The sequence below is a fragment of the Tauraco erythrolophus genome, chromosome 31, assembly GCF_009769465.1.
Source record: "Tauraco erythrolophus isolate bTauEry1 chromosome 31, bTauEry1.pri, whole genome shotgun sequence".
NCBI classification, from domain to species: Eukaryota; Metazoa; Chordata; class Aves; order Musophagiformes; family Musophagidae; genus Tauraco; species Tauraco erythrolophus.
The window spans coordinates 1,095,011-1,110,538 of record NC_141495.1 but is presented as its reverse complement, the minus strand read 5'-3'; the positions used below and the strand labels follow the sequence as shown (position 1 = coordinate 1,110,538).

The following is a 15,528-nucleotide window of genomic DNA, read 5'->3' as shown; positions in this document are numbered from 1 at the left end:
CTTGGCGAAGAGGCGGCTGTGCCAGTAGTCGGGGTTGTCGAAGGCGCAGTCCGAAGCCTCCAGGCTCCGCAGGGGCTTCATGCAGGGGGTGGGGGGCCCGGGGGGGTCGCGGCAGCCGGGGCAGCGGGGGGCCAGCACCGCCTCCATCTCCTCGTAGCCCTGCTCCTCCTCGGGGGCCGGGGGGGCTTCCCCTGGGCGCATGTCGGTGTAGCCGTCGTGCCGGGGGGGGCCGCCCTCCTGCCGGGGTCCCGGCCCCCCCGCCACGCTGCCCAGCGAGCGGCTCAGCCGCGGCTGCTTGTTCATGTACTCGTAGTCCTCCTCTTCCTCCTGCCCCCGGCCCGGGGGGGCTCCCGGGGGCCCCCCTGGCTCCAAACCCACCTCCATGTACTCGTAGCCCAGCTCCTCCAGCGAGGCCGGCCGCGGCGGGGGGGCTCCCGCGGGCCCCCCGGCCCGACGGTTCATGTACTCGTACTCCTCCTCCTCCGGCTCCGGCACCGAGCCCCCCCCGGGCTCGGGCTCTGCGGGGCGGGGGTGAGACACCAGCCAGGCCCCCCGCCCCGTCTCTGTCCCGACTTTGGGGGGGTCTTGGCTGGGCCACGGGGGGGGTTCAGCCCACCCCACGACCCTCACCCCCTAAAAGATGATCTCCCCCCAGCCCTGCACCAATGGGTCCCCCCACCCTAACACTGGGCACGGGCCCCCTCCACCCCTGGGGAGCCCCACAGCCACAGGAGCGCCCCCCCCCAACCCCAACCCTACAAGGACAAGCCCCCACCCTGCGGGGATGGGACCCCCCCACCCCGCGAGGACAGGCTCGCTGCAACCCCACGGAGGGGGGAGCCCCCAGACCCGGTCCTACAGGATGGGACCCCCCGACTCCGCACAGATGGGACCCCCACCCGCTAAGGACGGGACCCCCCCCCCCAAGGCTGCGCCCCTCACCCCGTCCGGCGCAGTTGGGGGTGACGTAGCCGTTGGCATCCTCCTCGCTGCCCTCGGTGCTGGGGGGCGGCGGGGGGAAGCTCTCCCGCTGCGACAGGTACGCGCTGTCCCCCCGCGAGCGCAGGCTGCGGCACAGGCTCCCCGACAGTGACCCCCCCTCGGCCAGGTCCAGCTCCGAGGCCGTGCCCCGGCCCTCCGACGACTCCGACACCGTCCGCCCCAGCGACTCCTGACGGCTGCGCCGGGGGGGCCGGCACCCCCCACCCTGGGGGACATGGGGCTGAAGTGGGGGGGGGCACCCCTGCGGCCCCCAGCCCCACCCCCCACCACCCCAGCATCCCATGGCCACCCCTTTGCCCCTCTACCTTGGCACCCCACCGTCACCCCCCCATAGCCCCCCAGCCCCCCTCGGCCCCCCACCCCAAATACCTGGCGGCCGCTGCCAAGGCCGGGCTGGTTCATGGGGATGTATCCAGCCGGGGGGCTGAGCAGGCTGGGGCTCTGGGGGGTGAACAGGGGGGGTTGATGCCCAGTCGGGGGGATAAACAGGGGCTGACACCCCCCTCCCCACTGCGGGAACGGGGTGGGGGTCCCGACAGGGCTCAGAGAGCACAATGGAGCTGTGGGGAGGGGGGGTCATGTGGGTCAGCCCTACATCCCACCCCCATGGGAGGGTTTGGGGCTGGGAGACCTTGTGCCACGTCCCAGGACCCCATGCCCCCACCCTGCCCCGTGCCATGTCCAGGATACAGCCCCAGAGCCCCCAGACCCGGAGGGGGCAGAGGGGTCTCACCCGGGCACAGCTGCCCCGCAGCCGTTGCAGGTAGAGGCTGGTGGTGAGGCCGAAGGAAGCGTCCAGCTCCTCCTCCTCCTCCTCCAGCTCCAGCGTCTCCATGTCATCCAGCTCCTTGTCGCTGAGGGTGGGGGGCTCGGCGGGCAGCGCGGCCCCGCTGTCCTGCGGCGGGGGACGGTGGCGTCAGGGGCGGCAGGGCCATGGGGGGCGGGGGGGTTGGCGGGGGGGGGGGTTGCACTCACCTTGATCACCAGGTAGCGGGGGGGGTCGCGGGCCATGCGGGTGAACTCGTTGGCCAACTCCTTGAAGGTGGGACGGATGTTCTCGTCGATCATCCAGCCTGGGGGGACGGCGGGGGGCTGAGAGCCGGGACCCTGCCCCTGGGAGGGGGGCATGGATGTGGACAGGACCAAGACCCTGCCCTGGGGAGGGGGACACTGCCAGGACCCTACTCCAGGGATGGGGATGGGACCAGGACCCTGCTCCAGGGATGGGGATGGGACCAGGACCCTGCTCCAGGGATGGGGATGGGACCAGGACCCTGCTCCAGGGATGGGGATGGGACCAGGACCCTACTCCAGGGATGGGGATGGGACCAGGACCCTGCTCCAGAGCTGGGGATGGGACCAGGACCCTGCTCCAGGGATGGGGACAAGGATGGAGACACGGCCAGGACCCTGCCCAGGGCTGGGACTGGGACTCTCCGGGGGCGGCGGGCGGTGGCCCCGCACTCACATTTGACCATCACCATGTAGACGTCGATGGTGCAGATCTGGGGCTGCGAGAGCCGCTCGCCCTTCTCCAGCAGATCCGGCACCTCGGCCAGCCGGATCCCGGCGTAGGGCTCGGCCCCGAACGTCATCATCTCCCAGAGCGTCACGCCTGCGGGGACAGTCCCCGTGAGCCCCGGGGGGGGGGGGGCTGGCAGGGGGGTGCTGGGGGGTCCGGTGCTCACCGTAGCTCCAGACGTCGCTCTGGTGCGTGTACTTCCCAAAGTGGATACTCTCCAGTGCCATCCACTTGATGGGCGTCTGCGGGGCAAGGTGGGGACACGGATGGGGTACGGGGGGTACACGCCTGGTGGGGCAGGGGGCACAGAGGGGATGGGACGTCCCCAGGTGGTGGGGGGGACATGGGGGGACACCCACCTTGACCTCGTTGTAGAAATACTTCTTGTCGTCGGGGTAGAGGAGGTCGGCGATGCCGAAATCGGCCACCTGAGCCTGGCTGGGCGACTTGAGCAGCACGTTGCGGGCGGCCAAGTTGCGGTGCACCATGCGGTGCTCCTCCAGGTAGTACATGCCCTGGGCGGGGGGGTGTCAGCGGGGCCGGAGTGGGGGCGCTGCGGGGACCCCCCCTCACCCAGGCACTCACCTTGGCCACCTGGACGCACCAGTTGAGCAGCAGCTGGGGGCTGATGCTGTCGCGGTTCTTGCGGACGTAGTCGAGGAGGGAGCCCAGCGGCAGCAGCTGCGTCACCAGTTGGAGCTGGGGGCCGGGGCAGATGCCCAGTAGCCGCACGATGTAGGCATGGTCCAGGCTGCCGATGGCCAACATGTGCTGCGGGGACAGCGTCAGCCGCGGCGGCCGCCCGCGGAGCGGCATCGGCCCGCGCCCCCCTCGCCGGCCCCGCGCTTACGTCGGTGACGGCGTGGAAGGATTGCTGCCCGCTCCAGTCCTGGATCACCTTGATGCTCACCGGGATCTTGATGGAGTCCCTGTCGGGGATCCAGATGCCCTGGGGAGACGGGACGCCACGGTGAGTGCCGTGCCCGGCCCCGGCCGAGCCCCCCGCCCGCCACTGAGCACCTCCCCCCCCCCTCACTTTGTGCACGGTGCCGAAGACGCCGGAGCCCAACACCTTCAGCCGCTTCAGCTCCGTCTCCTTGAAGATTCGCGCCAGCACCTTGTTGGCCTTTTCGCTGGGGTCCAGCGGCTCCAGGCTCTGCCGGGCGCGAGACGCAGATGGGGACACGGATGGGGACACGGATGGGGATGGGAACAGGGATGGGGATGGGGACAGGGATGGGGATGGGGACAGGGACAGAGCAGGAAGGGGATGGAGAGCGATGGAGATGGCAGCAGACAGGGATGGGGACGGAGTCCTGGGATGGAGGTGGATGGGGACAGATGGGATGGCGATGGGGACGGGTCCCACACCCCTCCCACCTGCTGAACCCCCTCCCCATGGCCCCAGGGCTCCCAGCTGCTCCAGCCCAGCTCCCCCCGGGGCCGGGACCCCCCCCCGGGCACAGCTCTCACCTCCCCCCTCTCCAGGTAGCGCCGCATCGCCCGCTTCTTCTGGATCTTCTTCCCCCGCCAGTAGAGCAGTGCCAGGAGGACACAGGAGCAGGAGAGGAAGAACCCCCCGACCACCATCACCGCGATCACCGTCGGCGTTTTCCTGGGCACAGGGCAGAGGCCAGGGCTGAGCTCCGCTCCCAGTGCCAGCGAGTCCTGGCCCGTCACCATCGCCGCTCCCCACGCGCTTCCCACCGCCCTGCCCGCCGCAGGGGTGGCACGCACCCCAAGCCCCGAGGCTGGCACAGGCAGGGCAGGGCTTGGCGCCCCAAAGCGCCCAGGACAGGGGGGTGGCATGGCCAGGGCAGGGGGTCCCCCGGCACCCACATGGGCAGGGGAAGGTGCTGGAGGAGGGTGGCACAGCACGGCACGGCATGGTGCAACATAGCATGGCGTGGCACAGCATGGTGCAGCATGGCATGCCGCAGCACACCAGAGCATGGCACAGCACCGTGCAGCCTGGCACGACGAAGCATGGCACGGTACAGCACCCCAGGGCAAGCCATGGCATGGTGCAGCACGGCACAGCTTGGCACCCTGCAGCATGACATGGCATGGCACCATGTACCAGGGCACGGCACGGTACGGCACAGCATGGCATCACCCCAGGGCCCCCACAGCCCCCTCCTCACCATACCTGGAGACGGGCAGGGCATCCCCCAGGCAGTCCCGCAGCAGCGGCCCCAGGCACCTGCGGAGACAGAGACGGAGCCAGGGGTGAGACGGGGCACGGGGACCCCCTCCTCCGGCCAGACACCGGCTCCCGGAGCCCCCTGCCCCCCTGCCCACCCGCGGGTGCAGTTCTCGTGGCAGGGCCGGCACTCGCGGCTGGCATCGGCGTATTTGTAGATGGGGCCGCGCTCGCCCAGGATGCCATCGGGGCAGCTCTCCACGCAGTGGGGCCCATCTCGGTAATGGGCACAGCGGGTGCAGGTGTCGGCGCCCTGCGGGGCGGGAGGGCACGTGAGGACCTGCGGGGACGTCACTGCGGTGCCACGGGTCCCCAGCCGGGCCGTACCGAGCCGTTGCAGGTGACGTTGCCCTCGATGCGCTCGCACTCGGGGTGGCACTCGAAGCACTCGCCCCCCTGGGCAAACTCCCGCGTCTCCCTGCGGGGACAAGGCAGGGTCACCGCTGCATCCCAGTGTGCCAGCCCACCCTGGCACCCACCCTGGGGGTCCGTCCTGCCACACACTCGGTCCCATCCCATCATCCATCCCACCCTGGTGCCCACACAAGCACCCATCCCACCCCAGGATGGGTCCATCCCACCCTGGTGCTGCCCTCGCTGCCCGCCCCGGAGCTGATCTCCCCGCGGCGCCCACCGCGACGCCCCCGCTCACCCCTGGGCGAAGTGGCAGGCGGGCACGCAGACGCCGCGGCGGCTGTAGTGGCGGCACGACAGGCACTGCGCGGGGCCCGGGCCCCAGCAGCCCTCGACGGAGCACAGCGGGTCGCACACCTTCCCCTCTTGCTCTGCGGGCAGGCAGTGGGCAGGGGGCTCAGCGCGGGGTCCCCGCGGCCCCCCGGTGCCCGCCCCGGCCCCACTCACGGCACTTGCTGCGCGGTCGGTTGTTGCGGATGTCGAGGTCGGCGCGGCGGCGGCTCAGCGCGCCCCAGTGCACCGTGTGCAGGTAGCAGAGGCGCCGGTTCTCGGTGATGTACACCCTGCCCGCGCTCACCTCCCGCAGCGAGCGCAGCCCCAGCGACGTCACGTTCTCGTTCTTCATGATCAGCAGCGAGAAACCCCGGCTGGGGGCGAGGGGGGGTCAGGGTGGGGGGGTCTGGGGGGCACCTGCCAACCCTGAGGGGATGTGGGGGATGCGGGGATGGGATGGGGGTGATGGGGATGGAAGGATGCACAGGGATGGGGATGAAGGGATGGGGTGATGGGGGTGATGGGGGGATGCAGGGATGGGGTGATGGGGGGATGCAGGGATGGGGTGATGGGAGGATGCAGGGAAGGGGGACGCAGGGACAGGGGTGATGAGGGGATGTAGTGATGGGGGTGATGGAGGGATGTAGGGATGGGGGTGATGGGGGGATGCAGGGATGGGGGACGCAGGGACGGGGGTGATGGGGGGATGCAGGGATGGGGTGATGGGGGGATGCAGGGATGGGGGGCACAGGGACGGGGGTGATGGGGGGATGCAGCGATGGGGTGATGGGGGGATGCAGGGATGGGGGACGCAGGGACGGGGGTGATGGGGGGATGTAGGGATGGGGGTGATGGGGGGATGCAGGGACGGGGCACAACAGGGGACACACAAGGGGACCGTGAGACACCGGGTCGGGGGCTGCGGGGACGGGGACTCACTTGTAGAGGCTCCGTCCCCCGATGGTGACGAGGTTGGAGAAGACACTGAAGTTGTGCATGTGCTTGGGCCAGGACTGGATGTTCAGGTACCCTGGGGGGGGGGGGTGGGGGGTCAGGGTGGCCCCAGTGGGTCCCCGAGGGTCCTAGGGGGGTCCTGGTGTCCCCCAGCCCCGCTGCTCACCCGTGATCTCCCGCACCGTCCGGAAGACGTTCAGCTTCTCAGGGTCCAGCGCCGAGATGTTGCGCCAGGGATCCCTGCGGAGCCGGAGCTGTCAGCGGGGGGGGGGAGGGGGCTGCACCCCACCACCCCCAGCCCTCCCAGCCCCCCTGGCCCGCACCCCTCCAGGCCGGTGATGAGGAAGTCCAGGTTGCCCAAGATCTTGGTGCAGTTGACGAAGGTGTCGATGTTGCTGGAGTCCACCGTCTGGTACCTGCTGCCAGCGCCGGTGCCCTCGCAGGCTGCGGGACAGGGATGGTGAGGAGGCGCCAGGTGATGCCCCCGGCCCCCCCCGGCCCCCGCAGCCCCCTACCCTTGGGACACAGCCCCGCGCACGGCTCGCACATCTTCAGCCCGTTCTTCTCCACCTCCATCTTGTCGTTGGGGCAGGCGCGCACGCAGGAGCTCTGGTCCACCACGAAGTTGTCTGCGGGGCAGATGCTCACGGTCAGAGCCCGGTCCTGGCCCCTCCCTGGTACCCCCGGCCCCCCCCCCCGGCCCCCCACTCTGTGCCCCGGCTCACGCGGGCAGCTCCGGACGCAGATGCCCCCATACTGGTACTTGGTGTCGGGGTTGGGCTCCAGCTGGAAGGTCAGTTTGTTGTAGATGAGGGGCTGCGGGCAGAGCGGGACGCACGCCCCGCTGTCGTTGAAGTGGCGGCAGGCCTGCGGGCGGACGGACGGACAGACGGTGACGTGGACAGACAGACGGTGACACGGACGGACGGACAGACAGACATGGACACGCTGATGTTCCTCGCCCTACGCAGAGCATTGCCCCGTGCCCACCCCGGGGCAGAGGTCCCTCCCATGGGGGACAGACGGACGGACACGCGGATGGACGCACAGACGGACGGACACGCGGATGGACGCACAGACGGACGGACAGGTGGATGGATGCACAGACAGGCAGACACTCCCACACCCCCCCCCCAGCCCGGGGGGACACAGACGAGCCCCCTCCCTGGGGGACACACACAGGAACAGACACGGGGGATGCTCGGGTGGGTGGGCGGGCACAGGCATGGACGGACGGACAGACGGTGCTCAGCATCCCCCCCGCCCGCCCTGGGGTGCAGGGATGAGCCCCCCTGGGTGGGGGGGGGTCACGTACGAAGCAATGTGTCTGGAGGGGGCCGGTGCAGCCCCCTGCGCACTCCTCGTGGCAGCACTCGTTGGGCGCCCGCCCGAAGCAGCGCCCGTTGCACTGGGGGGCACAGATGGTCTTCGTCACTGCGGGGAGGGGGGAGGTCAGTGGAGGGGGGGGGAATGAGACACCCCCAGCCCCCCGCAGTCCCCCCAGGTACCCACATTTCTGGCAGTCATCAGGGCCAGGTCCCCAGCAGTGCCCACCGCAGCTCTCGTGGCACGGAGCGCCTGGGGGGGGAGGGGGAGAGCAGTGGGGTCACCCCAAAAGCTGAGGGGTGTCAAACCCCCCCTCCCTCGGAGGGCTCTCCCCCCCCCCCACGCACAGGCTTTGCCGTTGTCCCCCACGACGGGCTCCAGGCGGGGGTCCCGCATGATGTCGCGCCACTCCACCGTCTCCACGTGGCACAGCTGCGCGTTCTTCTCGATGTAGACGCCGCCGGCCAGAATCTCTGCGGGGAGGGGACGGGGACGGGGGGTGACGGGAGCTGCAGACCCCCCCCCCTCCAGCACCGACACCACGGGGAGGGGATGGCACCACTCCAGGGTGGGGATCCATGGGGAGACGGCACCGCTCTGGGATGGGGACCACGATGGGGACCACCATCGCTCTGGGATGGGGACCATGTTGGTGGTGGGGGGGCGACATACGGCAGGAGGGCGGGGGTGGCATCATGAGGACCATGAGGACCACAGCGGACGGTGATGCTCTGGGTGGGGACTGTGGGACACACTGGGGGACGGCACCGCGGTGGATGGGGACCACAGAGGGACAGGTGGGGACCGCGGAGGGACACGGGGTGGGGGGTGTGTGTGTGGGGGGGTCCCAGCCCGGGGGTCCCACCCGTGAGCTGGTTGAGGCCGAGGTGGCGCAGCGCGTGGGTGGTGTTGGGGTTGTAGTTGAGCAGCACGAAGAGCGCGAACTTCTCCTCGTAGAACTGCGTCCCGCGGATGACGCGCAGGTTCTGCAGCGGCAGCGACGCGAAGACGTTCATGGCGATCAGGATGTAGCCCGTCACCTCCCGGATGGTCTGCGGGGCGGCGGCACGCGTCAGCCTGGCGGGCACAGACCCCCCCCAGACCCCTCCCCACCCCCCCCCTCCCCGGGTCCCCCCCCACCTGCAGGAAGGAGAGGTCCTGCGTGTGGTCGATGAGGACGATCTCCAGGTTGCCCATGACGATCTCGCAGTTGTTGTACATCTTGTGCAGCGTCTGGTACTGGTGCTGCGCGTCCCCCGTCACGCTCAGCCCGTTCAGCGTCCCCGCGCACACTGCGGGCACAGCGCCGCGTCCCCCTCCGCTCCCCAGGGCGGACGGGACCCCCCCCCACCCGGCGGTGGCCACGTCCCCCCTCATGATGGCCACGGTCACGTCCTCCATGGGGTCCCACTCCTGCCCCCACCCAAGCTGGGCACATCCTGACCCTGATGGCCACAGCCATGACCCCCCACCGTGGATACGTCTCCCCATGGTGGCCAAGACCCCCGACCATGACCATGACCCCCCCACTGTGGCCATTTGCCCCTCCTTGGTGGCCAAGTCCCCTGAACCGTCTCCTCCCCATCCCTCCCGTGCCGGCCGTGCCCCCCCCACCCCCTCCACAGTGCCCCTGACGCCCCCACGGTGTGGGGTCCCCCTCGCCCCGTGCAGGTGCCCCCATGGTGTCCCTCACCCCGCCATGGCACTGCCCCCCATGTTGTCCCCGCCGTGGGGGTGGCGGAGCCCGGGGAGGGGGGCAGGAAGGGGGGGGGGGGGTGACAGGTGCTCCCCCGCCCTCCCCTCCCCTGCGCGGTGCCCGAACCGGCCGGGTGAGGGTTGCGCAAGGCGGGTGCCGCGGGCACGGCCCCCGCACGACACGCCCGCGATGCCCGCGATGCCCGCGACGCCCGGACTTCGGACCCGGCCGCTGCTGCAGCCCACCCCGCCTCGACGCCCGGATCGGGGTGGGGGGCAGGGGGGGCCCGGGGTTAATCATTGCCCTCCCCCCCCCCCCCCCCCCCCCCAGCCCCGCGCCGGGGCGGACAGGGCCCCTTTGTGCGCGGGGCAGGATGCGGCCCCCTCCCCGCAGCCGCACAAAGGGGCGATTGTGGCGAGCGGGACGGGGGGAGGCTGAGCCCCCCGAAAGTGGCGGGAGAACCAGCACCCCCGGGGCAGAGCGGGGTGCGGCCCCCCCGGCCCAGCGCAGACGTGACTCAGGCGCGGCGCGGGGGGGGCCGCGGGCAGGTAAATGGCAGCTTTGTCCGGCCCCGGCGCGGGGGCAGAGAAGGGCCCGAGCCCCCTCCCGGGGCGGCCGCAGAGAACGGGCAGCTCGGTGCCCACATGGGGAGGGGCCGGCACCTCCCCGCAGCCTGCGCCCCCCCCCCCCCGCACCGGGCCGGAGCTATTTTCATAGGGAAGGGGCTATAAAAAGGTCGCAGCTGCGTCGGGGAACGGCCCCCAGCCCCGACGCCCCGGGGATGGGCACAGCGGGGCCCAAAGAGGGGGAGGTCGGGACCCCCGAGAAACAACGTGGGGTGCTGGGGGCAGCTGGAACCTGCCTGGGGGGTCCCCAGGCTGCTGGGGGGGGGCAGGATCTGGCCCCTGCAGCCAGGAACAAGCAGCGTTTCGGGGCGACGCTGGTGAATCATTAACGGCTGCTCCAAAGGTCCCACCGGAGCCCGGGACCCCCGTTGGCACCAGCTCCCGGCAAACCGAGGCACGGGGGGGCTGTGGGTGCCCGGCCCTCGGGTGCACCTGCCCGCTGGGGGGGGGGGCGAGGGCCGGGGCCCCCTCGGGCGCCGTCGCGGCGTCGTGGTCGGGCGTTATCAGCGTGGGGCCCCACTGGCAGCTCCGGCACGTCGCCCGCTATCTGCCGCGTGCCACCGCGCCGCCGCGGCCCCCCGGCCCCCGCTGCCAGGAATAGCACCGGGGGACGCGGGTGGGGGCCTGGGGAGCGAGGAGGGGGGTGGGGGACACACAGACCCGACCTCCTGCCCTCGGCCCCGCGGGCGGCACAAAGGGGGTCTGTGTGCGCCAGGCGGCCGCTGCCGCGGGGCCGGATCCCATCCCGGAACAAAGGGGGTTCTGAGCGGGGGACGGGGACGAGGATGGGGGTTTTGGTGGGGGGAGGGGGAAGCAGAGCTGGTCCTGCTCGCCCCAATACCGGCACCGGGCACCTGCGGGTGGGAACCAGCCGGAGCTCGGACCCCCATGTGCGGCATCGCCGGCAGCACATGGCACGGCGGAGGCGCCGAGGGGTCGGGCGTGGCCCCCGCGTGCCGCCGGTGCGGCCCCCACACCTGGGTGCTGCGGCACGTCGGCGGGTGACGCCGGCCCCACCTTCGCGTCCTGCCCTCGGTGTTTTCCTTTTGGGGTTGAAAAACAACTCCCGGGCAAACCCGGCCCTTCCGGGACCGTCCCGCTGCCCCCGCTCCGGGCACGGGGGGGAAACTGGGGGGGCAGGGATGGGGTGCCCTCGGAGGAGTCCCCCCGGGGGTCCCACCCTGCCCTGGACGGATCCTGGAGCCACCAGTGGGTCCCGACCCCGCAGCCTAAAATTAGCCCTGGCAGCTGCGGGGGGTGCAGGTGCCTCTGCCCGGTGGGGGGAACGGAGCCCCGGGAAGGGGGAACCGAGACCCGGCACCGACGGGGCCGCAGCCCAGGGGGGGTTTGCTGGTCCCGGTCCCCGCAGGGCCGTGGGCGTCCCCCCGTTCACGGCGCTGGGGACTGAGGTGGGGGGTCCCGGGACACCCCCCCGGGGACGAGGCGGCGGGAGCCGCTGAGATCGGGATTCTGCCCCGGTGGAACCGGGACTACGGGACCGCCGGGATCCCCGAGCGCTCCCGGTCCCGCCGCCCGTCCCGGGACGCCCGAGCGCTCCGGCAGCCTCCGGTGCCCGTCCCGGCCGCGCAGCTCCGGTTTCCCCGATCCCGCCGGGATCCCCGCGCGCCCCCGGTTCCCCGCGGTCCGTGCCGGTGCCGGTGCTCACCTGCCTGCGCGGAGCCCGGCGCCGGGGCGCGGAGCAGCAGCAGGAGCAGCAGCAGCGGCCGGGGCCGGGGCCGGTCCATCGCGGCCGCTCTCCGCGGGCCGGCTCGCAGGGCCCGGCGGCTCCGGCGTGCCCGGGCGCGGCGGGGGGAATGCACCTGGCGCGGGGCCGCCGGGGCGGGCCGGGACCGGGGCGGGGCGGTGGTGGGGCCCCCCCCGGGCAGCCCGGCCCGGGACCCGCCCGCCGCACCCCTGGGCGGCACCGGGAACCCGTCCGCCTCCCCGGGCTGGGCACCCCCGGGGACCCGCCGCCGGGCACGGCCCCGTCCAGCCCCTCCAGGTGCGCCCCCCCCCCCCCCCCCCAGCGTCAGGTGCAGCCCAGCCCCTGTGGCCTCCACCCCCCACCCCGGGCAACGTCTGGCCCCACTGCAGCCCCCCCCCCTCGACCCCAAAGGCCAAAGTTTGGTCCCTCCGTGCCCCCCAAAACCCGGGTGTGCGGAAGTGGGGGGTCTGGCTCCATTCGGCCCCCCCAAAGCAAAGCCAGGCCCCATTACAGTGTCTGAACACCCCGAGGGGGGCACATCTGCCCCCATTCGGCCCCCCCAGCCCCATTCAGCACCCAGGATGAAGCCCAGGGCCCCCAGGGCAAAGGCCAGACCCTCCAACACCCACCAGCCCCCCCAGGTGAGGGCCAGGCCCCACCAGAGCCCCATCCAGCCCACCCAGGTAACACCCGACCCCACTGCAAGGGGGTCAGTGCATGGCCCCCCCCACCAGGTGAGGGCAGACCCTGGCCCTGGGGAGGATTCAGGGCACCCTCAGACCCCCCCCAGCGGTGTGGGGTCTGGGGGTAACGGGAGTCATCCAGGGGGAGGTCCAGGACTTCGGAGGGGCCGGGGGGCACAGGGCCAGCCCCCTCCCAAGCTGCCTCACCTGGACAGGGGGTGCCCCTCTCAGCCCACCCCAGAGCTGTGACACACTCTGGGCATCCATCCACCCACCTGTCCCCCCAAAACACATCCCACTCCCACATCCAGACAGCACCAGGGGGCAAAGAGCGCCCCCAGGACAAGGGTCCCTCCCCAGGGTGGGCAGCAGCCCCCCGCCACCTCCACAGCTTCCCCGGGGGAGCCCAGGGCCGCCCCACTGCAGCCCCTCCTCACAAGAGGGGCACTGGGAGCCCCCCCGGATGCCCCGACCACCCCCTCTGCCCTGTCCCCAGAGCGACGCGTCCCCCCCCCCCCCCCGACCCTCCCCAGAGCGACCGTCCCCCCCCACCCCGACCCCCCCAGCCCCCAGGCACGGAGCCGCGTTGGGTGCAGGGTCCTTTATTGAGCCCGCGCTGGGGGGCACGTTCCCGCTTCGCCGGAGTCTCCTCACATGGGCTTGGGGGGGGGCCGGGGGGCAGCACCCTGCGGGGGGGGGAAGAAAAGAGTCAGCCAGATCCGGGGGAGGGGTGCGAACCCCCGCAGCCCCCCCCGCCCGGTACGTACGGCCGGTCTGAAGCGCGGTGGGGGGGTCCGGTCCTTGCGGGCCTCCCGCGAGCGGTTGCGCACCACTTTGCTGTGGATGGCGCAGCTGACGCAGTAGTGCAGCTTCACGTACAGCTTCGGCAGCACGTAGGCTGGGGGGGGGACACAAAATGGGGGGGAGGGACACGGTCAGCGCCCCCTGGGCACCCCGGAACGCCGCGGGACGCAGCCCCCGCGCCCCGCGGGCGGGGATGGAGGGGCGGGCCGCGCTCCGGTGGTCGTGTCCCCCCGTCCCCCCCCCCCCCCCCGGCTCACAGTCGAACACGCTGGCCTCCGAGATGTCCCTGACGGCCGCGGCCTCCACGATGTTCCTGATGACGAATTTCTTGATGGCCTTGTCCTTCGGCACGCAGCGCGCGCAGTTGGTGCAGCGGATGGGCTGCACGTGGCCGCGGCCCTTCTTGGCGCGCCCGTTGTTCCTCCGCTTCTTCGTCTGGGGGGGGGGGGACACACACACGGCACGAGGATGAACCCGAGACCCCCCCAACCCCTCCGGACACCCCCACCGCCCCCCCGGGCCCCGGCGAGCCCCCCCCGCCCCCCATCAGCCCCGCACGCCCCCCCCCGTGCCCCCGCCCGGGCCCCCCCCGGCCGCGCCGCCCGCACCATGGCGCTGCCGGGGCGGCGAAAGAAGGCCCGGCCCCCCCGCCGCCGCGCTTATATCGGCGCCCTCCGCCCGGAAGCGCCTCCGCCGCCCCCCCTCGCGCCCGCCCCGGCCCCGCGGGGACCCCCCCGGTCGCCTCGCAGCGGCTCGGCCGGTGGGGCCGGGGAGGGCGCGGGGCGGGCGGGGGCGGCGCTGGGGCGCAGGGGGCGACGGGGGGGCGGCGGGGGGACTATTTGTCGTGGGGCGCGGCGGAGGGGTCCGCGCGGTGTGAGGTGTCCGCTGCGCGCGCAGCGCTCCGCGCGTGTCGTCATCCCCCCCCGCGCGCGCGGGGGCCGCTGGGAGCTGTAGTCCGGAGGGAAGCGGGGGGGGGGGGGCGTGTGTCCTGTCCGCCCCCCCGGGGGGTGCGCGGCGCCCCCCGTGCTCCGGCGGGGAAGGGCGGGGGGGGGTGTGTGTGAGTGCCCCACCCACGGGGGGGAGGGGGTTCCACATGTGTCCCCCCCAAAAAAAAAACCCCGGGGGGACCCCCAGTGTCCGCCCCCCCCCCCCCCCAGTGCTCCCAGGATGCGACGCCCAGTGTCCTTCTCCTCCTGGGGGGGCCCCAAACACCCCCCCAACCCCCTACATGGGGGAACTCCAGCGTTCCACCCCCCCCGGGGGGGTCCCTGGTGTCCTGACCCCCCCCAATCCAGCGGAACGACCCCAAAATCCAGGGGACCCTCCCCTAAAATCCAGAGGACCCCCTCAAATCCAGGGGATCCCCCCGAAATCCAGGGGAACCCACCTCCCCCAGCCCCTGCCAAGGGAGCCCTGGGCTGCTGCCCCCCCCCTCCAAGCCCCCCACCCCAAAGAAGGAGGCGGGGGGGGGGGGCGTTAAATTACTCCGGTTTATTTATAACAGACCTTCAGCCAGTACAGTACAAAACTTACAGTAGTAGATCTCGTTACACAAATAGGTAATTACAATATTTTACAGATACAAAAGCTCCTGCGGTCACGGGGGGGGGCCGGGGGGGGGCGGGGGGGGGGCTTTTTTTTGTCCAAAAGCGAGTCTGACCTCACAAAAAAGGGAAAAAACCAAAGACGACAGCGAATCCATTAACGACCTACAAATGAAAACTCGTCAGAAAGGAAGGGGGGGGCCGTAGCCGGGGGGGGGGGGGCTGGGGTATTGCACATCATCGTTTGTTCTTCATACATCTGATTAAAAAATATAGATATTTACAGGAGGAAAGCGACCGGGAGTTTTACAAAATTCCTACATTTTTGTTTTAGACTCTTTCAAAGGAAAAAAGAGACGGAAAGAAGGAAAAAGATAAAATAATAAAAAAAAAAAAAAACAAACCCAAGAGCCGTCGGAAACTGCCGAACTTCCACTTCGGTTGGTAAAAACCCCCTTTTCGGGGAGGTTTCGGCGCCGGAGGGGGGCGGCGCGGGGTGGGGGGGGCTGCGGGGTTGTGCCGGTGCCGGTTATCCGGTTATCCGGTTATCGTGGCGGCGGCGGGTGGGAAGGGGTGAGCTGAGCCCCGCGCCGGGCCCCCTCCCCACGCAGACACGGAAAAGCGAGAAAGGAGGAAAAAAAGAAAAAAAAAAAAAAAGTAAAGTAATAAAGATAATTCAAGAAAAGGGGAAAAAGGGGAAAAACGGGCAACGGGAGTTGCCGCCGCGTGAGGTGGTTGCGTTTGTGTCCGTAGAAAAAGGAACAGCCTTTGGTTTC

The 15,528-nt window shown here is 71.2% G+C and overlaps 2 protein-coding genes across 2 annotated transcripts in view; both read right to left on the bottom strand.

The window, feature by feature from the left end:
* Positions 1 to 11,761, bottom strand: part of ERBB3 (erb-b2 receptor tyrosine kinase 3) — a 20,550-nt gene extending 8,789 nt beyond the window's left edge. Inside the window, exons 1-28 of the mRNA XM_086628503.1 lie at positions 11,683 to 11,761; positions 8,835 to 8,986; positions 8,560 to 8,746; positions 8,042 to 8,167; positions 7,881 to 7,946; positions 7,684 to 7,802; positions 7,094 to 7,235; positions 6,884 to 6,997; positions 6,692 to 6,812; positions 6,535 to 6,608; positions 6,354 to 6,444; positions 5,589 to 5,788; positions 5,380 to 5,512; positions 5,055 to 5,145; positions 4,826 to 4,980; positions 4,674 to 4,727; positions 3,998 to 4,139; positions 3,561 to 3,680; positions 3,375 to 3,473; positions 3,110 to 3,295; positions 2,884 to 3,039; positions 2,691 to 2,766; positions 2,471 to 2,617; positions 1,978 to 2,075; positions 1,736 to 1,897; positions 1,372 to 1,443; positions 943 to 1,207; positions 7 to 518 (exon numbers count right to left, since the gene is read on the bottom strand). Coding sequence (XP_086484629.1) covers positions 7 to 518; positions 943 to 1,207; positions 1,372 to 1,443; positions 1,736 to 1,897; positions 1,978 to 2,075; positions 2,471 to 2,617; positions 2,691 to 2,766; positions 2,884 to 3,039; positions 3,110 to 3,295; positions 3,375 to 3,473; positions 3,561 to 3,680; positions 3,998 to 4,139; positions 4,674 to 4,727; positions 4,826 to 4,980; positions 5,055 to 5,145; positions 5,380 to 5,512; positions 5,589 to 5,788; positions 6,354 to 6,444; positions 6,535 to 6,608; positions 6,692 to 6,812; positions 6,884 to 6,997; positions 7,094 to 7,235; positions 7,684 to 7,802; positions 7,881 to 7,946; positions 8,042 to 8,167; positions 8,560 to 8,746; positions 8,835 to 8,986; positions 11,683 to 11,761 — 3,939 coding nt within the window. The remainder of the gene's footprint in view (positions 1 to 6; positions 519 to 942; positions 1,208 to 1,371; positions 1,444 to 1,735; positions 1,898 to 1,977; positions 2,076 to 2,470; positions 2,618 to 2,690; positions 2,767 to 2,883; positions 3,040 to 3,109; positions 3,296 to 3,374; positions 3,474 to 3,560; positions 3,681 to 3,997; positions 4,140 to 4,673; positions 4,728 to 4,825; positions 4,981 to 5,054; positions 5,146 to 5,379; positions 5,513 to 5,588; positions 5,789 to 6,353; positions 6,445 to 6,534; positions 6,609 to 6,691; positions 6,813 to 6,883; positions 6,998 to 7,093; positions 7,236 to 7,683; positions 7,803 to 7,880; positions 7,947 to 8,041; positions 8,168 to 8,559; positions 8,747 to 8,834; positions 8,987 to 11,682) is intronic.
* A 1,242-nt stretch (positions 11,762 to 13,003) lies between these two features.
* RPS26 (ribosomal protein S26) lies at positions 13,004 to 13,831 on the bottom strand. Its single transcript, XM_086628577.1, has 4 exons — positions 13,817 to 13,831; positions 13,466 to 13,643; positions 13,172 to 13,302; positions 13,004 to 13,090 (listed from the first exon to the last, which is right to left on the bottom strand). Exons 1-4 carry the CDS (start codon positions 13,817 to 13,819, stop codon positions 13,055 to 13,057), a joined length of 348 nt encoding a protein of 115 aa, XP_086484703.1. The 5' UTR covers positions 13,820 to 13,831; the 3' UTR covers positions 13,004 to 13,054.
* Between the last annotated feature and the right edge of the window lie 1,697 nt (positions 13,832 to 15,528).

Coding starts and splice junctions, on each gene's coding strand:
- RPS26 (XM_086628577.1), bottom strand. Junction 13,303..13,465: donor GGAGGCCAGCGTGTTCGACT/GTGAGCCGGGGG, acceptor TCCCCCCCCCAG/CCTACGTGCTGCCGAAGCTG. Junction 13,091..13,171: donor CACCGCGCTTCAGACCGGCC/GTACGTACCGGG, acceptor CCCCCCCCGCAG/GGTGCTGCCCCCCGGCCCCC.